Source organism: Danio rerio, chromosome 23, assembly GCF_052040795.2.
Source record: "Danio rerio strain M-AB ecotype USA chromosome 23, GRCz13ab, whole genome shotgun sequence".
NCBI lineage: Eukaryota > Metazoa > Chordata > Actinopteri > Cypriniformes > Danionidae > Danio > Danio rerio.
Genome location: NC_141043.1, coordinates 5,661,984 through 5,688,916, shown reverse-complemented (window position 1 = coordinate 5,688,916; position 26,933 = coordinate 5,661,984). Strand labels below are relative to the sequence as shown.

At 35.7% G+C, this 26,933-nt stretch overlaps 1 protein-coding gene across 2 annotated transcripts; it reads right to left on the bottom strand.

The window, feature by feature from the left end:
- Positions 1-1,871: 1,871 nt before the first annotated feature.
- smpd2a (sphingomyelin phosphodiesterase 2a) lies at positions 1,872-22,700 on the bottom strand. Of its 2 annotated transcripts, XM_087306049.2 has the most exons (11): positions 22,617-22,700; positions 22,301-22,370; positions 14,598-14,694; positions 12,678-12,754; positions 10,152-10,245; positions 9,303-9,392; positions 9,116-9,198; positions 6,994-7,126; positions 6,791-6,895; positions 4,942-5,080; positions 1,872-2,924 (listed from the first exon to the last, which is right to left on the bottom strand). In XM_087306049.2, exons 2-11 carry the CDS (start codon positions 22,348-22,350, stop codon positions 2,530-2,532), a joined length of 1,263 nt encoding a protein of 420 aa, XP_087162175.1. In that variant the 5' UTR covers positions 22,351-22,370; positions 22,617-22,700; the 3' UTR covers positions 1,872-2,529.
- Positions 22,701-26,933: the final 4,233 nt, after the last annotated feature.

The following is a 26,933-nucleotide window of genomic DNA, read 5'->3' as shown; positions in this document are numbered from 1 at the left end:
AAACCGTGTTTATAACGCCTAAAATGTGGTTCTAATAATACTTCAACAACAAACCAATAAAATAAAAAAATGACTTAAGTTTTTTTCTTTTTTTTTTTCTCGAGTGGCATTGAAATATCAGTAAGAACACTGTTCAGATTGTCTGTAGACGAGCACAGAACCCAATAACTCATCTTCATAAAAACACAAAGAGCTTTCCATTGAAGCCTTCAAGGTTATCCGTTTGTCCAAATGCAAACGATCAGCAGCTTGTGATGATTAATGCCTTTGTTCATTGAGATGAGGTAGAGATCGCCTCAAAGCACTGATCTCAGGTCAGCTGTTCAAGTTATATTCTAATAGCTAAAGAGTGCGTTAGTGCCTGTTCAACTAGTTCCAGAAGTCGTTTTTCACGTAGGGATTTCAAACTAGGTGAATCGCAACATTATAGGCCTTGACTTGAAATCAGACCAAAGACAAACATAATATTTAGCTTAAATGAAAAATAATGACAATACCATGAAGCATTGCGAAGAACAATCAAACTAAAATGATAGAGGCTGATAAAACAATTCATTTAAACATTTTTAAAAAAGGTATAGATTGGAGTAAAATTATTTTTAAGAATTTTTTTTTTTATCTTTAAAAGGTTTAATAACATTTCTTCAGAGTAAAAAACGCATTTAAAAATAACAATTGGTCATAATAATTACTAATAATATATATATTATATATAATATTATATATATATATATATATATATATATATATATATATATATATATATATATATATATATATATATATATATATTAACTAATGTAATAATAATAAATTAATAACAACTAACTTGGAATTGGAAAATTTGGAATTGTGTTTTCTAAAAAAAAATCTAATTAATTAAAGAGGTCTAAAAGGTCTGTTATTTTCTGGATATAACATCTAAACAACATTTATTTTTCATCTAAAATGTTGAAGAAATGTCATGAGTACAAAATAAAAAAAGATTATTATAACTTTATTAGGTACACCTTACTAGTATCGGGTTGAACCCCTTTTTTGCCTTCAGAACTGCCTTAATCCTTTGTGGCATAGAATCAATAAGGTACTGGAAATATTCCTTAGAGATGTTGGTCCATATTGACATGAAAACATCACGCAGTTGCTGCAGATTTGTCGCTGCACGTCCATGATGCGAATCTCCCGTTCCACCACTTCCCAAAGGTCTATTGGATTCTCTATTGGATTGAGATCTGGTGGCTGTGGAGACCATTTGAGTAGAGTGAACTCACTGTCATGTTCAAGTGACCAGTCTGAGATGATTCGCACTTTATGACATGGCGCGTTATCCTACTGGAGGTAGCCATCAGAAGATGGGTACACTGTGGTCATAAAGGAATGGACACGGTGAGCAACAATACTCAGGTAGGCTTGGTGTTGCTCACTTGGTAATAATGGGCTCAAACTGTGCCAATAAAACATCCCTCACACCATTACATCCCCAAATACTGACCCTACCATCAAAATGTCGCAGCAGAAATCGAGACTCATCAGGCCAGGCAATGTTTTTCCAATTTTCTATTGTCCAATTTTGGTGAGCCTGTGCGAATTGTAGCCTCAGTTTTATGTTCTTAGCTGACAGGAGTGAAACCCGGTGTGGTCTTCCGCTGCTGTAGCCCATCTGCCTCAAGGTTTTGAGCATTCTGAGATGCTCGTCTGCATGTTGTAACGAGTGGTTATCAGAACCAGTCTGACCATTCTCTTCTGACCTTTGACATCATCAAGGCATTTGCACCCACAGAACTGCAACTCACTGGATATTTTCTCTTTTTTAGACCATTCTCTGTAAACCCTAGAGATGATTGTGCGTGAAAATCCCAGTAGATCAGCAGTTTCTGAAATACTCAGATCAGCCCATCTGGCACCATGCCCAGTCACTTAAATCATCTTTCTTCCCCATTTTAATGTGCGGTTTGAACTGCAGAAGATTATTTTGACCATGAGTTGCTGCCATGAGATTGGCTGATTAGAAATTTGAGTTAACAAGCAGTTGGACAGGTGTACCTAATAAAGTGGCCGCTGAGTGCGTGTGTATATATATACAGTATAAATAGATTCAGAGAAACATTTCAAATAGAAGTTTTCAAATGACCTCTTAAAGTGACAGTTCTTTCTTTTGTGTTCATTATAATAAATATTATCATAAAAGGTTGCGACCACTAAAGAAGTGAGTAAATTGTCATTTTTGGGTGAACTATCCCTATAATATTCTTTAATATACAACAGATTGTTGTCATTTTCTCTACAGCATGCTGGATAATGTAGCTTTTTCACCATAAATTTTACAGTTTTAATAATAATACTTAAAAATATACATTAAAATAATGAACAGATGCCTTAAAAAGCTCTAGACCTGTATTTAAAGCTTATCCCTTTCCCTACGGAGAAAACCAATGAGTTTTTACTTCCGGAACCGACTGTTGCACTTTACCATGTAACACTGAAAACCAGTAACCTGATCCTGGACCAGCACTTACTATACGGTCAACCTTATTCCTCCCGTTTGAAAGGACTCGACGGTTGGATTTCTGGAGAAGCATCAGAAGATGAAGATCCAGAGATTCTGCATCCAGTCAGTTTGGTCTGGAGGTTTTGCGAGCGGAGCATCATCTGGTCTTCAGTCTCTTTCAGGACTTTGATGTGTGTCGTGAAGAGCATGTACAGCAGAGCCCCAGACAGCAGTATAAACACACACACGGCTCCCAGAAACCCTGCAGCGCTGAAGGAGAAGAAGCTGCTGGAGCACAAGACCAGCAGTAGAAGAAGTAGACCAGCAAACATCAGGTGCAGAGATCTGTCCCGCAGCGCCTCGGTTTTACCCAGGCCTTCCTTCACCACCGCACGCGCCTCCGAGACTACATCCATCTGATCTGATGCAGGCGGTGCTGGAGGAAAAACAGAAAGAGAAATAACAGTTAAACTTGCCTATCTTTTAATTAGACTGCAATTACAACATACTGATTTGTTTTGTTTTTAAATATACATTGTAAATAATGCTGGCTTGCACATAATTATTTTGTGTTGGGATAACATAAAGGAATTAATTTAACTTATTTTTTTTTTCCAAATTGGTGAATAGGACATAAAACAATTAAGTTTTCCCCCCAAAAATCAAGAATAGGTTCTGCACGATTCTGGCAAAAATGTGAATCCCGATTTCTTTTGCTTTAAATCAAGATCACGATTATGTAAATGTAAAATAAAGGTTAATATGATTAGCCTATTATTATTGCTAATTCTCAAACATATGGTAAAACAACAATAATAATACAGACCTATGTGTACTGTAAGTCTACTGTTGCTTAAAATGCTAAACTTTGTAAACTCATTACAGACTTTCAATATGTCCTGTTTGTTAATTCACTTCCATAGTATTTGTTTTTCCTGCTGTGGAAGTCGGTGGTTATCCATTTATAACATTCTTCAAAATGTTCAACAGGGTGTCGCGGTGGTGAAGTAGATAGTCCTGTCGCCCATTTCTCGGTAACTCAGATGCACTTGGTAGGTCCGATAGCCGTTTGTGTGTAGACTATCCTGTCACAAACTGTGGCAAAAACTAAACACGACGACCTGCAATAGTTTGTTTGCAGTGTTCACGTTTACACTGCATTTACAGCAGCATTTACAGCAGATCTTTCAGTCCATAATATTGTAGTAATATTAACATAAAACTAAGTAACTTAGAAATTATTTTCGAAATTAAGAGTACTGCTTCGTTTCAAACCGGAAGTAGAATTTGCTCGAAATAACGCAAAAACAATCAATTGTCACTTTTTAGTGAAATATACAGTTAAAGTCAGAATTATTAGCCCCCTTCAATTTTTTTTTTCTTTTTAGAATATTTTCCAAATTATGTTTAACAGAGCAAGGACATTTTCACAGTATGTCTGATAATATTTTTTCTTCTCGAGAAAGTCTCTTTTGTTTTATTTTGGCTAGAATAAAAGATTTTTTTTTTTTTTTTTTTTATGAACCATTTTAGTAACAAAATTATTAGCCCCTTTAAGCTATATTTTTTCTTGATAATCTACAGAACAAACCATCATTATACAATAACTTGCCTAATTCCCCTAACCTGCCTAGTTAACTCAATTAACCTAGATAAGCCTTTAAATGTCACTTTAAGCTGTATAGAAATGTCTTGAAAAATATCTAGTCAAATATTATTTACTGTCATCATGGTAAAGATAAAATAAATCAGTTATTAGAAATTAGTTATTAAAATTATTATGTTTAGAAATGTGTTGAAAAAAATCTTCTCTCCGTTAAACAGAAATTGGGGAAAAAAAAACAAGTGGTGTAATAATTTAGGGGGCTAATAATTCTGACTTCAACTGTATGTGTCTTAATAGTGTTTTTAGCAGTGTGGGACACATATACGACCGTTAACAGCTCAAAAAAATGTGTTTTGGTGTTTCGTGACCCTTTAAAGGTAAAAGTATCTCTTCTAAATGTAGTACAAAGTTAGGCTCAAGAATGGGTCTATCATCCGACTTGACCAGAGATTAGATGTGGCTGAAAAGTAGCAGAAGTATAAATCAGCCTTAACGGAGCAGGGCCATGTTGGTAAGGAAAGCAACTGAAAAAAATCGTCCAGTAAAAATTTGATCAATTCTAAGTTCTAAATGTCGATTTTGATTACTTTTCAATTAATTGCCCAGCCCAACCCAATGCTGTGCAGAAAAATCACACAAATGTATGCAATTCATATTGTACATAATAATATTAATCCTAACTAAATGCAACTATGATTATAACTGGAAAGTATCTAAATTGTACAATTCAAACTGTCCAGTTTAATATCTTACATGAACAGCTGTAAAAAGCTGTCAGGAGAGACACATAAGCAGAGTTTTCTTTGTTATGTGCAGTTATAGGATATTGATATCAGAGTCTGCTCACCATCGGTGCAGTCCTGTGAGCTCAGCAGGTTAAGATCGGCCATCAGAGCTTCATGGTCAGAATATGGAAAGGGTTTGTCAGACACTGAACCCTTGGTGGTGGACAGAGACTCACATTTCACGCTCACTCTCTGAGAGCCCTGTACAAGATAAACACAGAGTGATGTGTTGGAAAGAGCAGCATGAGTAAAAAAAACAATGGAAACCACCACAGCAGTTCGAATGGTCTCCCCTACAAATAGCATTAAGCATTACAAACAACTTTCAATCATTAAAACTGTACAAAATTAGGTTGCTAGTGTTTATTATTATTAACATTTTATTATTGAGTGAAAAGCGTGAGGAAGCCACCAATGACAGTTTATCACCACTGCATTGTTGCCTGCCTGAGACTCCAGTGTCATCCTACCTTCTTTGGAAAAAGGGTCCTGAAAAAGTTTTACGGTACGGTTCGGTACGCCTTTTGACAGTAGAAACGGCCATAAAAGCATACCAAACCGTACCGTACCACTCAGTGGAAATGGGCCATAAGAAAACCCTTGTAGAAATCATTTCAGGATAATTATTAAATTATTTCTGTCACGGTCAGGGTTAGGGAAAGGAGCGAGGACTCAGGTGCAGCAAATAATGGGCATTTATTAATAATAAAATAAAAATAAAAGACAAAACAAAACTACGCCGAGGGGGAAAACATTAACAAAACACACAAACAAACTTGGCTGGGATGGGTTGGGTTGGCAAGACAAGACTGGAGCAGGAACACAGGGGGAGTGTAGACAACGAACTGGCACAGGACTGCAGACATGAGGGGATTATAAAGCAGAAGTAAATTGACACAAACAGGTGAACATGAGAAACTAATAATGAGTTAACAAGGAGGGTGGGACTAGACAATAGACGGGAGAGCGCATAACACAGAGAGACAACACAAGCCATGCGCTCACATAAAACAAGACTAGAACACGCAGCCAATGAGAACTCATTAACCGCTTGTTCATAACAACACAAGCATGCAAAGCGTGCTAAACACGACACCAACAGAAGACTGAGCGCAAGACACGAGTACACGATGAATGAAAACACTCACTGTGCACTCACACGCGCAGCGTGCATGTTTCATCCCAGCGCCGACCAAAACCGAAACCAACTAGACTGAGACGCTGGGATTAAAACAACACGCTGCAGACAGACGAAAACAAACACGAGTACAAGAGACACACGCTCACAGAAACACAATGACAGAAAAAGGACAAGACAGAACTAGTGTCCGAGCTCCGCCACCAAAACAAGAATTTACAAGACCAGAGTGGCAGAACCCTGACAATTTCAGGATTACTGAAATCATTTCAAGCAGTGGAGGATATCAAGTTCCTATGATTTCCACTATTTATTTATTAGATTAATTTGTAAAAAGCCTAAAGGTTTCAAACCACCTGTAGGACACAAGCTTATCAAAACATCTTGTTTCTGAAAAACATTGTGCATTTCTGAGCCTGCTCCACAGGTGAGTGGGCTTGATAAACCACCGCTCTCTACTCTCCTTATTCTTGGTAACTTAAATTTGTTCTAGTATTTATTAACTGCAAATATCTGATGATTTGAAGTTCTTCTTTTAACCTTGCTTTGGATAAAAGCCTCTGCTAAGCAAATGTAAAGGCGTGCACACACAAGACAATATTTACTTGCATTTATTGTTGACATTTAACATCTCCTGACTAAATAAAACCCACCAATGTGTGTGTGCACATCAACACGGCATAACTAAAAGTGTGATTTAAAAAAAAAAGTGCCTCAGGATAACTTGTGTTGTTGGCCACTGTCTCCTTTGCCTCTTTGGAGAATGTGTTTACCTTCATGAGAATATAGTCAATCCTGATGCCCTTCTCAAAAGGAATGAGATCTTGCTTCTTTGTGAAGTGATTGTTTGCTATTAGTGTGTGGCCATCTTCACAGCCCTGCCAAGAGCAACAATGACTTAAGTTTATAAATGAAGTCACGGTTTAAAAAACAAAGCAAAACATATATTTCATGCATATAAAAGAAGTGAGCCCACATCAAACTTATCTGTTTCAGTATAGCAGTCTCTGAGTCCAGTGTGGGACCTGAGAAGACGGTTTCCAAGGTCCTGAGGGTGCATATTTAGATCCCCTCCCAAAATCACTAGATCTGCTCCATGGGATGTGTGGCTGAAGATTACATACAGGGTGAGTTGATGAAAGCTACAGTTTACTCAACTAACACTGGCATACTTGGTAAATATGAGTGAAGAAAGCTGTGATAAAATGTATTTATACTAGTTTTAACCAAGCGACAACCTCCCTCTCTCCCTCTGGAAGCCAATACCTAAGTAACTAAAACTGCAATTCATCGAAATTCCGCTAGTCCTGGCCGCTCCTGGCTCCATAATAGAGCAAATTTCAATTGAGCTCACTGTTAGAATGGCCAACTTTACAGCAGAAAAAAGGGTGTTTACAGCATGGTACAAAAAAGATTTTGGTTCATACAGCTAATATTACCCTTCATGACAACTGTGAGGGGGGTGAATTTTTTTATAACTTATCCGTTGCCTTTATATTAAGTTTGCATAATTAAGGGCGTGTTGCATAATTAAGGGCGTGGCCACTTGAGTGACAGCTAGGTCTTGCTGGTCGCCGTTACTTTACCTCAGCTGAATCCGGCAGATTAGCCACTGAACTCGGCATATTCATCCTATTTCTGTGTTGTTTTATGTGGCTTTACAGAGTCAACTGCCTTTTGGACTTGTTTCCTACAATTATCAGATGATATGGCATGCTGTGTGCACTTAATTGTGCTCACAAACCATTCATGTGGCCTCCGTTTCCCATGTGAGTAAAGTTATATACTTGTAAACCATCTCTATACATGTATTTGTTTTATTTAAGATCATTTATCATTTATATTTATATTTAGAGCTGTAATGCACTCCAGAATCTGACAGATTGATTAGCTGTAGGCTCTAGAACAATCATCTGAAGTGTTGTCATACATTGTTATGCTGGATTTCATCAATAGTCTTACATTTTCTAACACAGACTATATCTGAAGTGTTTGGAAGTAATTCACGTTTTCCTCCTGTTGAAAAACGTCATAAGAACAATACTTAGTGGCTCAATGTATTACTACAGTGTTTTTAAATATCTAAACACTTTATTGATATAGTATACGACCAAGCACATGTGGTCAGAACACAAACGAGTCACAGGTGATAAAGTATTAAGCGTTCTCCCAAAGTAAAGTGTGTTTAAACCAGGTCCAAGCAAAATGCCAGCAGGTGGCTATAGCTCCACTCACTCTCAGCCTCTTTGCCCTTGTTTGGTATCCCGCTGTGGGTGTGATGACACGTGGACAAAATGGCGACGGTTGGCCGCGCCTACTTGTGGCTTCTTTTGCGCTCTTCAGAAACATATGGGTGACATCACGGACACTACATCTATATATTTTACAGTCTATGGTTTTAACCATTATGTGGTGTTGGGGATGTTTTCATCCACTCTGGGGTGATTTTGAGTCTTTATGTGGCCATAACTTTTTCTGTGTTTCAGCTAGCAGAGTTATTTTTGGTAACTTATTTTGACACATCTTTTGGAAAAAATGCTTTGAATAAAAAAAAAGAAGAGAAAAAACTCAACGATGCACTCTGGGTAGCCTTGCATGAATACACAGTCTTTGTTTTTGTTTACTCCATGTACAATTGAAGTCAGAAATATTAGTCCCCCTGAATTATTAGCCGCCCTGTTTATTTTGTTCCCCAATTTCTGTTTAACGGGGAGATTTTTTTAACACATTTCTAAACATAATAGTTTTAATAACTTATTTCTAATAACTGATTTATTTCTAATAACTGATGCCATGATGACAGTGAATAATATTTGACTAGATATTTTTCAAGACACTTTTATACAGCTTAAAGTGACATTTAAAGGCTTAACTTGGTTAATTCGGTTTATTAGGCAGGTTAGGGTAATTAGGCAAGTTATTGTATAACGATGGCTTGTTCTGTAGACTATCAAAAAAAAAAAATACATAGCTTAAAGGGGCTAATAATTTTGTCCCTGAAATATTTTATAAAAAATTAAAAACTGCTTTTATACTAGCCGAAATAAAACAATAAGCCTTTCACCTGAGCCCAGTTACAAAAACACGTTTCCTCTTACCGCACAAACTGCTGCAGTTCCCACGACTGCACTATTCTGTGAGGCAGGTATCCATCTTGAGCCCTGGAGTACTCGGCATGTAACTGAGAGGAAAACATATCATTACTAAAGGCGAGTCGTCTCCAGTTACTCATAAATAAACACAAGTGAACATGAAGAACAGCTATTGAAGCCAGATCGCACTTACGTGAGTAACGTAGACGTGTGCCTTTAACCCAAAAACCTCTACAATGACCAGTCCAACTGCTTTCCCTCCAAACCAGTCGCCATGGCTTAGCTGAAATGAACACACACACACATACAGAACACACACAACTAATTTACTTGTTGTCAATCGTGGAAGAAATATGTATCCCTTTAACATCAGTTATAAGAAACAAAGCACATATTAATTACCTACACTGAATCTGGTTACCTTATGTTCATTGTAAAATTACACCAATGATTTCTTTAAAATGACTGCAAAAGTAACACTTTATATCGTTATGTTTTCTAAATACTAAACTGCATTGCAATTTCATTTATTTTGACATATATTAATGTTTACATTTTTCATTAATAAAGCTAGCTGAAAGGTGCAGTAGGTGATCTGCCAAAATGCTAGCATTAGCATAATAGCTTAGACATTTTACGACCCTCCCCTGCCGTCCAAAACCTTGCTAACGAGATATAACAAATTGCAAATGCTTTTGGACATGCATCAATTGCTTTCATACAACTCTCGGCTATTTATAACATTATCATTTGCTTATGTCATGTCAGTCTAAATTAACAAAACTTGTGAATGCTGAATAGTCACTCCATATAAAACTAATAGTCCTCATTTCATTACTTGACAGACAGACAGACAGACAGACAGACAGACAGACAGACAGACAGACAGACAGACAGACAGACAGACAGACAGACAGACAGACAGACAGACAGACAGACAGACAGATAGATAGATAGATAGATAGATAGATAGATAGATAGATAAATGGATAGATGGATAGATGGATAGATCTACAGAATGAAGTATGGTGAAGTAACTGACCATATATGGATATCCATTGAGAGAGTACTGGTAAAGCAGAGCATCCTGGATTCTGTGTTTGGAGAACACAGCAAGACCACTGCCAATGACCCCACTGAAAGCACAACACACACTGTTTACAGACAAGAACATGCATAATACACTGTAGCATCCCTTACTGTGGACATTCCACTAATATATATATATATATATATATATATATATATATATATATATATATATATATATATATATATATATATATATATATATATATATATATATATATATATTCAACTGAATAAGCAATGGGAGTGCTGCTACAAATTACATGTAGAGCAGGCAGGGTCTCATTGGTGGTGGTTTTGTGGTGGCTAAGATGTTTCAATACCAATTGCTAGGCTGTTCTGTGAGGCTGATAAGATAATAAAAACATTGAGTAAAAGCTTTATTAGCTATTCAAAAATCATTCTGCTTTAAAGAGCATTTAATAAGCCAAACAACAAAACCGAAACCTGTACTATTAGTTGCTGTAGTAGTCTATAGTTTGTGTAAGTTTTCCTTATGGTTATATTTAAAGGAATGAACATCCTTTTAGTGGCATCTGGGGTTAGTGGTTTGTTCAAGTTGACCAACTCAAAGCTTCTTTTCTCTATCTGAATCAAAAGTCAAACCAGACAATAATGAAGTTATAAATATATGCATACAGTACATGCTGTTTCTGTTTTTTTTAATCCAGGTTGAGCTGTAGGTGCACTGAATTATTTTATTCATTCATTCATTCATTCATTTTCTCTTCGGCTTAGTCCCTTTATTAATCTGGGGTCGCCACAGTAGAATGAACCACCAACTTACCCAGCAAGTTTTTACGTAGTGGATGGCCTTCCAGCCGCAACCCATCTCTGGGAAAGCACTAAATTATTTATGTATTGTAAATCCCAAAAGTCAACTTTCTCAAATGAAATGAGTGTAGTTAACTTAAAATTTACTGAAAGTTAATTTACTTATTTGAAAAGAGTTTTTAACTCAGTGCTGAAGGTAATGAGTTAATTAAATACCTCATTACTTCAACAATGTAGCAAGTTTCCTCAAACGGTTTTCTCAAACATCAACAGAAATCAGTCCAAGGCACTCAGAAATGTGAAAATTTAAAAAGCCTTTATTCACATGGCTAAATCTTTAAAAAAACCTACGTGTTTCGGCAGGGAACTGCCTTCTAATTTGTGTTTGTAGCTTAACGGAGCCAGGAACTGTTGCTATTTAAAGTTAGGTAAGTGTAAATCTCCAAAATTGAGTGTTGGCTAACATGGTTTAAAGGTTGAAAGCTTATCATTTACTATATGGTTTTGTAAGCATCTAGTTTTCCAGTATTAACAGTAGACACATTCGTTTTGCTTCTGAGATAAGTTGATTGCAAGTTCTGCTAAATCAGCTTTATTGATTGTATGCCTTCAGAACAGTGCTTTTTCTTGTCTCATCATGATAAGGATAAAACATAAAGGTCGACTGAAGATACTCTGTATATGATGGAATAATCAATAAGAAGACTTTCAACTCCTTAAAGGGATAGTGCACCCACAAATAAAAATCACATTGCAGACATTATATCCTTCATGAAACACGCAAAGAGAACTTTTGAAGAATGTCCAACCTGCTCTTTTCCACACAATCAATACAGATAGTGATGAGGACACATCTGTGTGTTTTATAACCAAACTTAGCACAACATTATTAGTGTCATGTGGTTTTTTCATAATCAACTTAAGTTTCCATCTTCTGAAAATGTCTAAATGTATTATTTTTGTGTTTTTATAAATAAAAAAATGCTTGAGATACATATGCAGATCAGAATTCGAAGTAAATACAGAAATCAGACAGTGAAAATGAATACCTTTTAAGACCTAAAAAATCTTTCCATACATTTTAAGAACTTATCATTGCCAATTTAGGTGTTATTCTGTAATATTGGTGACATTTTAACAGTGTATTTACTAAATATTGATTGTAGGAGCTAATTCTAAACTAAAACATTATTCATATACTAAATAAAAATGCTGATGCAGCAGGTGGCACCAAGAAAAACAGGAATAACAGTGTTCCCTTGGTTACTGTAGCAAACAAAGCAGCATGATGTCAAATCTAGCAAGATTTTATCGATTTGTATACTCTACACAGCGTCCGGATATTCGCAGATTAAATTTAGGCAATCTTTAGCATAATTAATATCTTGTAAAATAGCATTTAAGACTCCTAAATACATTTTAAGGGTCTTACATTTCTCTAAATTAACTTTTTAATACTTTTTAAGACCCTGCAGACTCATACAAAAAAGGAAGTTTAATATTGGGTGAACTGGCCCTTTAAGAAGGGATTTTATTAGCCTTTTCTCCATGAATCTCACTCTCTGCACGAGCTCAGGAATGTTTAGCGCGTCCAGCCACTTGATCGCTGATCAGAAGGTTTCAAAGTCTCTCTTTCAAAATCCCAAACGCTTTGAAGTACAAAGCAACATTCAAAGTCCCTCCCGCCCCGGCGAGCTGAACTAACCTCTTGAAATAGTGTGTGTAAGGATGAGAGCAGGAGAGCTTTCTCTTCAGGAACAGGAAATCTCTTTCACTCCACACCTACATCAAGGTCAAAATATAAACAGATCAGAAAAAGTAGGGTTATGTGCATGCCAAGTCAATTTATAATAACATTTAGTTATTAAAAAAGATACATGTGAATACAATGCAATACAATGTTTTGGAACTCAGCATAAATATAATATAAACAGTTTTAAAGATTGCTTTAACTTCTATGACATTTCAAGAGCTAGTATAATTTTTAAACTCCCTAACTATTTTTATTATATTATATTATATTATATTATATTATATTATATTATATTATATTATATTATATTATATTATATTATATTATAATTTATTATATTATATTTTATTATATTATATTATAATTTATTATATTATATAATATTATATTACATTATATTATAATTTATTATATTATATTATATTATATTATATTATATTATATTATATTATATTATATTATTATGTTCATGGCTTGACCATTTTTTTTATTCACCAGCCACTGTGGCTAGTAGATTTCCAACATTACTAGCCACTTGCCATTTTTACTAGCCATAATTTTGTTTTTGGGGAAAAAATATTTTATTTTGTAAATTTGACTCTGGCATGCTAAAATTACTTGATATAAATTGTATGTTAAGTTCACAAGCCTCATTCATTTCACTTTCTTGTGTGTTATGTATGAGCTTGCTCAATGAGCTGGCCACTCTACCCTACAGGCCTGATTGGTGGATTGCTGCACAGATGGTTGTCCTTTTGCAAGGTTCTACTCTTTCCACAGAAGAATGCTGGAGCTCAGACAGAGTGAGCATCAGGTTATAGATCACCTTCCTGACTAAGGCCCTTCTCCCTGATCACTCAGCTTAGATGGCCGGACAGCTCTAGGAAGAGTCCTGGTGGTTTCAAACATCCACTTACAGATGATGGAGGCCACTGTGCTCATTGGAACATTCAGAGCAGCAGAATTTTTTTTCTGTAACCTTCCCTAGCCTTGTGCCTCGAGACAATCCTGTTTTGGAGGTCTACAGACAATTCCTTTGTCTTCATGCTTGGTTTGTGCTTTGACATGCACTGTCAACCCTAAGACCTTATTTAGACAGGTGCATGCCTTTTCAGATCATGTCCAATTAACTGAATTTACCACAGGTGGACACCAATTAAGCTGCTGAAACATCTCAAGAATGATCAGAGGACACAGAATGTACATGAGCTCAATTTAGAGCTTCACGACAAAGGCTGTGCATCGTACATCTTAATTGTACATGTGATTTTTCAGCTTTATTATTTTTAATAAATTTACAACAATTTAAAAAATATATTTTTTCACATTGTCATTATGGGGTATTGTGTGTAGAATTTTGAGGAAATTAATGAATTAAATCCATTTTGGAATAAGGCTGTAACATAAACAATGTGAAAAAAGTCAAGCACTATGAATACTTTCTGGATTTACTGTATATTGACCAAAAAAAAAAAAAAAACATATTTAAATAAATTTTATATGCTCTATTTTATATATTTTATTTCGTATATTTAATATATTCTATTTTACATATTCTCAAATAATATTTACATTATCATTTCAGAATGATTATTGAAGGATCATGTAAAATGGCAAGTAGTGATGCGGAAAATTCAAAGCAATTTTAAATGGGAAATCAATTGAAACAATATTTATAAATGTTACTGTTTTTTTCTGTATTTCTAATGAAATGTTGCAGCTTCGATGAGCATCTTCTTGACCCCAACTCTTTTGTTTAAAAATGTCTGTTTAAAAAGGTCCATCATTTAAGCAAAATCTAGTGCTAAGAGTTGAGTGAGTCCCTGAAGCCAGTGGAGGATAAGAGTGTTAGAAGTGTACAGTGTAACCCACTTCCTGCAAGAGTGCGATGTCGTGCTGCTCTCGGCCCAGCAACTCCCCGATCATCTCATACCGCTGCGCACAGAGCTTACTGAGGAACCGAATACCCCTGAAAAACACAAAGACACACTTAATATTGTCTCTCTATCTGCCTTTCATTCATTTGACATAGGTAGTTACTATCTGTCCTCCACATTTACAGTAAACACACAGCAAAACCTGATGAATTCAGATTACTGCAAATATCTGTGGAAACTAGAGTTGGGGCGATAAATGATGCCATTGTCCATCGCCGATGGCCAATAAACTTCACGATGCTGAGCTGGCATCACGATCCATCACCTCGCCCCGCCTCACATTTATATTGGTATATAACTTATTATTTGCATGTCATCTTAATAGCAATAACAGTCTTTTATGAGTTGTGTTTTACATATACCTGCCACTTGCACGGCTGACAGCATCGTGAGGATTAAATGAAGGATTAAAACCCTGTCCCGCAAGATTTTACAGTAAATGGCTTCAGTTTTTTTCATAGCGGACTTAAAGCCACTGGTAGTCTTTTATCCACTCTTGGAAAAGTGTAAATAAGGTATTAACATTCAGCACATGATCACTTTTAAGATGTGCCATTATTAGTAACTGTAGGTGGCTTCTAAAACAAAATCTGTCCGTGTTATTTTCATTCTCTCATCTTCAGCGCTTCACATTTTTGCGGTTGTAGCTCCTGTCATCTGAAGGCAGAAGGCATTGACTGAGTGATTGACAGCTGATATTAACCAATCCCTTTGCAAAGGGTGACCAAAAAATGGTATGGTACGGTTCACTTTTAGGTACCCTGACAGTGGAAACGACCATAAAAGCGTACCGAACCGTACCGTACCACTCAGTGGAAACGGGTCATTAAATTCAAACGAGATTGTGCTACTTTAGCCCTCTTTTCAAAAGAGGGTGGAGCTACAAATGCCTATGTGTCAGCATAGTGGCAGACTCAATAAAAAGACTAATGACCTATGCTAATGTGGGAGAAATTGTGGGGGTTTCGCCATCTAATGACACATACAAAGGGAGAATGTCAACCAAAGTGTTTCTGTGGACTATTTTTATAATTTTATGTTTTTATAAAGTGTGATTATAAAAATAAAATAAAACATTTACCATTAGAAGTAGGTTATACTCACAAACTGTAACCACACAACAGTGTTTACACCTCTTGTAAAAATGATTTTTGTATAAAAGGTCCTTTAATTTAAAAAAGGGCTTAATTTGTGGCGGAACAAGAAATGTTGTACTGGAACCCCCTGAAATGTAATCTGGCACCTCATTTTACTGCTCCCCTCCTCACACGCCCCATGTGAGTCTTCCAGGCCCATCCGTGAGACTCTCCAACCCTGTTCACTTTTGTCCACGATACCAAACAACCTTCCCCTCACCGCCACTATTTACTATTTACCACTAAAGCCCCCAGATCTATTCTGGTACACTGTGATTGTTTTAGGATGTCTAATTTATTGGCCTATAGTTTTATATGTTTTGTTGTGCTGGTTGAAAGTCTCTTCACAGTCTAATAGTAATGATTACAGTAAATGATCTAAATGTATTTATATGTATTTTTATATTTTGGGTAAGGCATAAAACAAAAAAAATGTTCATCCAATTAAATAGAGTCGGACCGACATCTCTCATAATTCCGATAAGTAGCTCAAACTGTCTGTCAGCAAATGCAGATTTGAACAACTGCGCAGCCGTTTGTGCGCAGCTCCGCTGACCACCGCGCGTTCACGAGAGAGAGCACGCGCTCGTGCGATGGGTAAAAACCGTCTAAATCAAAACTTTTTAAAAACCTGAATCAATATTAGAGTTACTTTTGCACGCTGGAGAATGGATGACACCAAGTCAGAAGGATTTCTCTTAGACAGGTAATGTTCTGTTTTAAAACTGTTTTAGCTTCACATAAAGCTGATGTAACGTTAAATGTTGTTGTTACAAATGGGTTATATCTTCACAGAAGTGTTGTTCAGCCACTAAAATCTTCCTGTGAAAGATTGATATGACTATTTTCAGTTCCATAAGGGACCTTTTACAGCATTGATGATGTAGATTTTAATTAGTTTAACAACAAAACACAAGTAAATACCACTATTCTCCCTAGTCTCTCCCTATATTGTTTACCATGCAACTTTAAATATTTACTCTGAAATGGCATGTCAGTTTGGCTTGCACGCCGTTGGACAAGCACTAGTTGCTTTTAACACATAAGAGAGGATTATTTTGCAGTGCTCGTGTTTCAGGAGGTCTGGCTCTAGACTAGGCATGTCCAGACTCGGTCCTGGAGTGCCGGTGTCCTGCAAAGTTTAATTCCAACCCTAATCAGAAACACCTGGGCTAGCTAATCAAGCTCTTACTAGCCATTCTAGAAATATCCTTGCAGGTGTGTTGAAGCAAGTTGGAGATAAAATCTGCAGGACGTCGGCCCTCCAGGACCGGGTTTGGACACCCCTGCTCTAGACGACAGGGGAGGGACTGTGACTAAGAGATTTATGCTAAGCTGTTAGCATTGTGGAAGATCACCTACTACACCTTTAAATATTGCTCTTTTTAGGCTAAAAATCTATAAAAGTGAATGAGAGCAGAAATCTCCAGCCAATAAGGATCGATGGCTGCTCCCACTCTGACCTGAAGAATATAGACAATAGTACAATCCTTTTATCCTCTACCACATTTTATTTTCAGCTTGTCGATTTTAACTACAGTTTGGCCTTTTTGCCCCCTTTGACAAACGAGATATTAAATGCGAGTATGAACTGCTGGAAGAGTGTTGTTTTAATGGAATTTGGTACCACACAATGTATGCGGAAAAAACTCCGCATTTCACAATGTGTGTGTCTGTGGTCCTTCACTAACACGGTAAGTGCAGAGAATGATGTCAAACAGCTGTGTGTGTATAGAATATCCTGTCGCAAGTTTGGGGTGAAAATCCATGATGGTAATAGTTTGATGAAGGTGTTTACATGTGTGTACAGCACTTCAATAATGCCACTAAAATTAGAATACTCCACATGCCTTCATTCGATTTCTGTTAAGTTTGATTACGACCCTAATCATTCATTCATTCATTTTTTTGTCGGCTTAGTCCCTTTATTAATCTGTGGTCACCACAGCGGAATGAACCGCCAACATATCCAGCAAGGTTTTATGCAGCGGATGGCCTTCCAGCCGCAACCCATTGCTGGGAAACCTTCACACACACACTCATACACTACAAACAATTTATGCCTAGTTCAGACTGCGTGATTTTAGCCCGGATTTTGGTTTGCCGACAGGTTTTGAGAAATCGCAGACAAATGCCTAAAATCACAGTCAAATCGCTGCTCGTGCACGTAAATGACAATGACACAGTATGAACTATCAAAGAAACGATCTGAGAGAATCGCCGATGAGTCGCCGATGCCTGTGAGATATTTGGCATGCTAAATATCTGGAGCTGTCAGCGATTCAAATCATGCCTGTGAATTGAGTTTTGACTGAAAATAACATCAGCCATGGCCTACAGCCAATGAGAGAGCAGCATTCACTTGTGTGTGCGTGTGTGTATACCTGCTGCAGGCCAGCGGGAGGCTGGGGGAGAAGTTAAAAGCGCTCTTTTTCGGTTTATTTGGACCCACGAAATGGAGGAAAAACTAGTGGAGGTTTGACAGGACTCAAGAGCAACCGTGTCTGTTTGACGTTTCATCCAGAAAGAAATTAGTTTATTATCAATGTTGAGGAGAAATGGCTAATTCCCTTTAAACCCAGGTGAGCAAATATGTACATTTTCTACCCCATTAAAGGCTTCTTTCTCATTATGTAGTTAATAACAAAAAATATACTACGTGTTTTGGGCTGTGAGACGTAATTTGGACGAAGTTGTCGGCGATTCTTCCTATAGTAAAGTCATGCAATGTGAAAGTCCCTGTCGCTGATCCATCTTGCAGTGTAAACAAAGCAGCGACGAAACGCTAGCCCAGATAGTCAAGCAGTGTGAAAACATCTGTGACACGACTACTTTGAAAATCCTGCAGTCTAAACTCGGCATTACCCTACCCAATTCACCTGTACCGGATGTCTTTGGACTGTGGGGGAAACCAGAGCACCAGGAGGAAACCCACGCGAACGCAGGGAGAACATACAAACTCCACACAGAAACGTCAACTGAGCCGAGGCTCGAAACAGTGACCCAGCGACCTTCTTGCTGTGAGGCGACAGTAATACCTACTGCGCCACTGCTTCGCCCGAGCTCAACACAATAAAATGTCATTCATCTAACTTGTTTCTATTAAGTACAATGGACTTTTTAAATATTTAAGTGAGGCGAAGTCCTGTCATTTCATTAAATCTCAATGTTTAGCTTTACAGTGCTGACCTCATCATCCCTCAGTTCATGTGACATCACATGCATGCTTTTAATATTCTGCTGCGTCGTCTAAATCAGGGGAAGTATCGAAAACCACATTTTCAGTCTCAGCCGTGCTCTAGATTACGTCTGTGCTGGAGTTTGGTGTGTTGTTCTGGATGGTGGTGCTGACAGTGCAGAGCGGAGGCCCACACCACTCATCATGTGACCACTGCAGACTCATGTGCTTCACCTTCACACTCACATCAGAGACTGAACAGCAGCTAATACCCACAGACTAAACACGACTTAACATCACATGTGTCAAATGCAGAGATCTGTAGTGATGTCTAGAAAAATGTTTGCACTGTGTCCAAAGAATGAGGCCTTGAAAATAGAATAACACTTTATTTTAAGGTGTCCTTTGTAACACATTACAATACTATAGTACTATAATGAATTATGCAGGATAAAATGCAAATAACACTAAACTTAATCTGCATTCTAACCATAATCCTATAGTAAGTACATAAGGAAACTTAAACCATGTTAACTACCATCGGGAAACTTAAACCACACTGAACTAAACTAAACTTCAACTCTGAAATCTGGACTTTACTAGAATTGTTAAGCTGCTTTGACACAACCTACGTTGTAAAAAGCGCTATATAAACATGAATTGAATTGAATTTAATAATATTATGTACTACCAGTAGGTAAATGACTAGCTACACTGTAACAAGGGCACCTTAAAAAGCAAACTGTAAATACTAATTATGTTAGCAACGAAACCACACATACAATATTCTGGAATTGCACTTCATTAAAAATCAGGAGGTCTGTCTCTCTCTCTCTCTCTGGTGAGGGATGGTCTTGACCTCAGCTAAGGCAATTTTTGAAAAGTTAACAACATTACCTTTTTGTAGTTTCAAATAGCATGTTTTCTAGGTTGCTTGTGTAAATTATACTACAAAAGTGTAACAAGTACATAAAATTAATATATAATATATTTATATATATATATACATATATACATAATATTATTATATATTAATATTAATATATAATTACTGTTGATTAAAAAAAAAGATTCTTTAAGGATTTTTGACTAAAACACAAAATCCAAATTATGGTTTCCAGGCCGTAACATATTTGGGTTGTTAGTTTTATAAATACTGACAACTTTTTTTTCCCAAAATTAAAATATATTTCCAGCATTTTAGCATTAAAAAAATGCTAAAATGTTTAATTAGATCATTGAATCACACTATATCATTGTTTACACGTTGATAGAGAAAATCTTTTGTTATCTTTCACTTTGTAGACTAAATTACATTTTCTTTAAATGCTGTTTAACAACTATAACCAGGGCTCAACAATAAGGACTGCCCTATGGCCCAGGGAGAGCATGCAAAACGCTCGGGACATTAGACAGGATGATTCCTGGCCCGATGGGGCCAGTGCTGCTTTGTCACTGAAGTTTAATTCGGCAGCGACTGTTTGTCAATTGCTCGCAGATACGGTGCTTTCACAACAAGATGTTTGTTTGGGAACCTGTCTTGTTTGCCCAGTTAGTCTTACCTCTCTGATTTATGTTTAGTGATGATGTCGGTGGGTGTCAAAATTAAAGTGCACATTTTTGCTTATAATAATATAATAAATTTATATATTTTTAAAATTAGTTTACATCAAAATTGGACATTTTTTAATTGTAAGTTGTTTTAAAAAAAGTTATGCTGAGTAAACAGTGTATGTATAAGATAATGTTTGGCTTTTGACACATTATTTAAAATATGTAAAATAGCTATTAACTACTTTTTTTGGTGTTACTAGTGAAAACTTTGGCAGGGCAAGTAAAAATCTGAACCACTGGCCCGATCAGGCCAGTAGAAAAAATCCTTAGCGTTGAACCCTGAACTGTAACAACAGTACTTTATTTTGAATGTTGGAAAACATTTTATATGATAATATGATGTTAACAAGTTGTTTTGTTGTATTGTTTTTTTGTGGAAATACATTTTTTGCTTAACTCTGTAAATGACTGAAGGACCAGTGAAATTTGATTGCTCGCTCTACCAAATGGTTGACGATATTTTTACTGTTTTAAATAATGACTGTTAAAGCAATTTAAAAAATGGTTTACACTACACAACTTGGTTGGTTTACAAAAAAATAAAAAATAAAATCAAACAAACACAAAACTGTTTTAATACTATACTCGATTTTGGTTTTATTGTAAAACATGTTAAATGAGTGTCTGAAATATTGTATGGCATACTTCAAAAAATAAAGGTGATTTAGTATTCAAAAATAATTTATTTAGAATTTTTTTATTTTTTTTATAAATTGGTCTTACACTTCATACTTTTTGATTTGTCACAGTATACGTATTAATTCCAGCACTTTTACCACAAACCCTTTATATGTTCGATATGGTATGTGAAGGGGAAAAAAAAAGTATTGAGTTTAGGCATGGGATGATAACCGGTTCCAAGGTTTACCGCTGTTTTGAAAAAGTCAAGGTATTAATACCGCTAAAACGTTCTGTTATATTGTTCCCAAGGTATATGTAAGGTTTTTAATGTATTTTTTATTTGTTGCAAAGAAATCTGTGTTTTTGAAACTAGTAAAGAGAGCAGAAGTCAATAATTTTTTGAACTATTTAGCCTGACATGTTTAGTGTTAGAAAATATTATAAATGTTTCTCAAAATGAAACAAATTGTGTTTAATAGAGATATTTTTAACCCAGCCATTTTGTCATTCCGTGAAACCATGGTATTTTTGGTATCCAAGGGTTCTCATACCATCAGAAACCTACCAGCCCATGCCTAATTGAGTGTGTTAACAGCATTAGGAGTTAAGAAATGCAATCAGTTTTTCTTGGTGGGGTAGTTAAAGGGTTAAGGACCTACATTATGTCATTAAATAAACATGTCACAAATAAACACATCTTTCACAAACAACCTGGATTAATAAAAAATGAATTAATTTAACAGCAAACATTTTCTAAACATTTAATTCATGTTTCATTTACAGTAATTGCCAAGCTAAAATGACTACAATATAGTTCAGTATACTTTAATACGTTGCATAAGAGAAGTCAAACTCTAAATATTCGTTTGCCAATGCACACACGTTGATTATACATACTAATATCTAATAAACTTCTCTAAAACCTTAGACGTGTACAACAGACTCATACAATATACATGAATCCATTCATAATTAACTAAGTAAATAAACACAGCGAGTTACGTGTCCACCACATTAAACAAGTGAAGGCATATGTTTTTTCTCATTATTTTAAAGCCAAAAGGCTTTAAAGGCGTATTTGAAACTCACCAGCAGTTGAGGGAGAAGACGCGCAGTTTGCCGGGCTGCTGTGGTGCCATGATGCCGCTTCAGTCCGCTCCTGAAAGAGCCAGTCATTTAAGTGCGCTTTAAAGCCCATTGAAAACACACACGGACACACTTGCGAGCGCGCGCATCTAGAGCGGAGCTTTGAACTAATCCGCACAACCGTCAAACTCATCAGTGACTCTTTATTCGTACATTTAAAGGCTTTACACAGAGAGTAAACACTTATTCGTATAATTCCACGCACTACTTTATATCTAGAATAGGACTTAGGCAGATTTTATGGCGTGTAAATAAATACCTGCATGGGCCTGCCACTTAAATCGACGCTCCGCGCGCACCTCAGCGGACGCGCGCTCGATACTCGCTCCCGTCGTGAGCGCGCGATTGTGTTCTCTCACTGACTGATTAATAATCATCATCATCGGCTCGTCAAATGACCTCCACTGTGTCCACTGTATCAGCTAACATTACACAGCACAAACCGGCCCATGCGCAGGACACCTAGCCAGCGCGCATTCTGGGTAATGTAGGCTAGTCAACCCGTATATTCTCAGGCAAGTGAGTTGGTGTATTTCACATTTATGAAGTGTTTTATTCCTACTGTTACTCTTGTTATTACTGTAACAATAGTAACAGTTACTGTTACTCTGTTGTCTTGTTATTTGTTGTCTTGTTATATACTGTGTGACAGTTCTGTGTGACAGTTTCAATTTACTAGAACTTCTATGTTAAACGGCTTTGACACAATATACAGTCAAAATTATGGGGTCAGTAGGATTTTGTAATGTTTTAATATAAGCTTCTCCTGCTTACCAAGGCCGCATTTATTTAATAAAAAATACAGAACAAATTGTAAAGTTGTGAAATGTTATTGCACTATAAAATAATTGTTCAAAAGTAGTTTATAATTTTATAATTTATTCCAGTGATTTTAAGGATAAAATGTCAGCTTTATTACTCCAGTATTCAGAGCCACATTATCCTTTAGAAATCACTCTAATATTAATTATTATTATTACTATTACTATTATTATTATTATTATTATTATTATTATTAGTAGTAGTAGTATAGTAGTAGTAGTATTAATATTATTATTATTAATGGTAAATGTAATAAAAACTATAATGACTGGAGTAATATTTTTATTGGAATATACTGTAAGAATAAGAAGGTTTCCGGGTTTCCTCCGAGTGCTCCAAACAGATCTGGTAGTGGTGAATTGGGTAAGCTAACTTGTCCGAAGTGTATGTTTGTAAATGAGTGTGTATGGATGTGTCCCAGTGATGGGTTGCGGCTAGAAGGGCATCCGCTGCATGAAACTATTATAATAGTTAAAATATGCTGGATAAGTTGGCGGTTCATTCTGCTGTGGCGGAATGATTAATAAAGGGACTAAGCCGAAAAGAAAATGAATGAACGAATGAATGATTAAATGAATTATTATAAATTTGTAATTGTAAAATTATCATTATAAAACTTCTACTACTAAAATAAGAAATAATAATAATAATTGTTATTATTATTATTATTATTATTATTATTATTATTATCACAAAATTTGTGCTTTATAAAGAAAAACTTGAATAAGTAAATTAACAAAAAAAAAAAAAAAAAAAAAACACCCCTGAAATGCTTCCCAGCTTGGAGCATGTTAATTAACTGTTTATTAACTAATTTCTAATTAATGGATTATTATTGTACAGGGAAATGCAGAAAAAAAGAAATATCGCTTTAAGAATTATATATTTTTTACTACTATTAATAAAAAAATGCACTAATACATTTTAATAATAATAATAATAATAATAATAATAATAATAATAATAATATGATTTATAATAAAATATTACTAGTTGGGTACATTTATTTGTATTAATTAATTAAAATGAGGACATTTTTACAATTTTTTTTTTTAGGAGAATGAAATCAAGTAAATTAAGTAAATCATTTTAAAATAAGTAACACTCTTTATGCACAAGAATTTGTAATATCATATTATCCTCACATTACAATACATAATTGATTCCTGTTGTTAAATTATTTGTACACAGATTTCAGAAACCCTTGATATTGAAAATAGCAAACAACAAAAGATTTAAAATATTTTAAGATTTTAGCTTCCAGGGCTCCAATGTCACTTTTTATTGGCAGATACATGAAACACTGTAAATGTCAAAACCCTTGTTTAATAATAACCAGAACAAGAATGGTATTGGAACCAACAAAGCAAAAAAAAATAAAGATGAAAAAAAGAACAGACATGAAAACTTTTCCTGTAACATTCTTAAAATATACACAAAACAATTTGTTGAATTTCAAAATTAATTTCTATTTTGTTCTTTCTCTCACAAAGAAATCCACACTCGCACACACTCACGCAGTAACACATTTTTTTTCTTTTAAAATGTCACAGAAGACCTGTAGCACACAATAAGGCAAGACTGGGTTTTGTGGCAGATGCGGTTCACATTTGATTCTTTGGTTAAGATATAACAGATGAATATTTTACAAAAACAGAAATACGTTTGGCATCTGAACTTCCAAAAGCAGAATGTACAACCAAATAAACAATCATCTTTAATTCAAAACCACACACTTTCCATGATGCATTGCACAAACTTTGTAGTAATGTACCAAAATACCATAAATTCCATAAATTAATAATATGATTGCAATTAAATATCAATGACTATATCCGACACAGTGTCAATGTTGAGTCTTTAAAATATATGGAAGATGATTGTTGTATGAGGAACGATATTAAGAACGATTCTAAATCACTTTATGAACTATAAAAACACTAAGGGTTTGTTTGCTTTACAACCACTATGTGCTAAAATGTATTATTGAATTAATTACATTTTTATTTCTCAAAATGATCCCTGTTCAGACGAATCTGTGAAAACAACTAAAAATGATATATTATACATCCCGGCCAGTAGGTGGCGATGTCACTTCATAACGAAACACTATGCATCGGCAAACATACGGTCCTGTAGTCCACAATTTTTGTTTAGTTTGTCAATACTCCCTCAAACAGTACGTCTTGACATACATAATACATATGTGCACTTTTTTTTTTTTTACAAAATCACATTTTGCGATTTACAGAGGTTTTACAGAAATAATTTTTCAAAAACTTTAAAACCTGTCTACAAAGTTATGCAGATTTAGGCCCCTAAAATGCTGTAGTCTTGTAAATTAATTGCTAAAATTCAACAAACGTTTTACTTTTATACTTAAATATGGTGTGTAAACCAACCCAATCTCACTGGAAAATGTAATTATTTTTACGTATTGTTCAGAAAAACTATTAATTCATACGAATTCATAGAATTTCATTAATTTAAAAACATAAGATTTTGAAAAAAAGGCATGTCCCTAACCCTTAAAGGGGTCGCACACCAGATCCACACAGTCTGTTCCGTGACATAGCCCGCAAGACAGTTGGAACTATCGCAATCCAGACGCGCATATTCGAATGTTATTTAATATGTAAATATTCAGATGAAACTCTATGACGCGGCACAAATATGAACAGTGTCCTGAGTCATAGCTAGGTGCCGTGGACAGCCGCCGACTTGCATACTCTTATAGAAATCTATGTTTAGAATTCTAAAATGCATGTTGCTGCGCAGCATGGTGCGGCGCATCAACGAGTGGCGCATCCGGCGTGTGACCCCCTTAATGTCTTTAACTTAGGCGCATTCTGAAAACGTAGCCCTATATAAATTTCTGGAGATAGCGAATTATATAGTCAGAAGTACATATGGCTGCATTTCATCTTTAAAAGGAATGCTATGGGGTGGTATGATGCCGTTCCTTTTCGCGCTTACCAGCTGACAGCTTATCTCCATGTAGACGGCTTTGCCGTGGTTACCAGTTTGTCCAGTTAGCTAGCCATGACATAAGTCTCCATAACTTGAGACTTAAAGAGGAGTTGACCAAGACAATGGGCTAAAAATTATTCCAGAAAGACAAAAACAGAAGCCAAAAACAGCGTAAGAATGTGGTATAATCTGAAAACGTAGTAGAAATCAGGCAAGGGCTCTTCTTTTTTTTGGATTGCTATTTAAAACTGTCGGTTAGGTTTAGGGAAGTGGGTGAGCGGGTCAATTGGTGCTTTTGAAAACACTATTGGTTGGGGTTAGAAAAGACGGAGGGTTGGTCAGTCGATTGGTCAGTCATTCCATCGACAGCAGCCTCTGGTGGATTTTCGCAAGAATGGCACTCACGAGAAAAAATTGAGATCACAAAAAGCATACACTCTGGTGGATTTGTGAAAACAAAAACTAAAAAAATGTAGCTTCTGCGACGTATTTGGCGCTCACCAGAAATGTATATAGCGGTGCGTTTTCAAAATGAGTCTAGCAAACCGTTTTAAAATGTATAAATGCGATACATATTATTATAAATTAGCCACTGGATAAAAAAAAATGCCATGAAATTACGATGTTATAAACACACCAAGAGCAAAACAGAATCAAGACTCAAGCATTCAGAGTGGCAGAAAACTGCAGCATGTATTTACAACAAACAGAACATTATTGCGAATACTAATAAAGTTTTTGCTCTTCATGTGAACAGGTTTTAAAGGGATATTTACCCAAAAGT

Bases quoted from the DNA above. Each gene is read 5' to 3' on its own strand.
- smpd2a (XM_087306049.2), bottom strand. From the start codon at position 22,350: ATGGCACCACAGCAGCCCGGCAAACTGCGCGTCTTCTCCCTCAACTGC. The intron at 12,755-14,597 runs GTGGGTTACACT...ACCTTGATGTAG, and splicing joins ACATCGCACTCTTGCAGGAA to GTGTGGAGTGAAAGAGATTT. The intron at 9,393-10,151 runs GTCAGTTACTTC...TGTTCATTTCAG, and splicing joins TCAATGGATATCCATATATG to CTAAGCCATGGCGACTGGTT.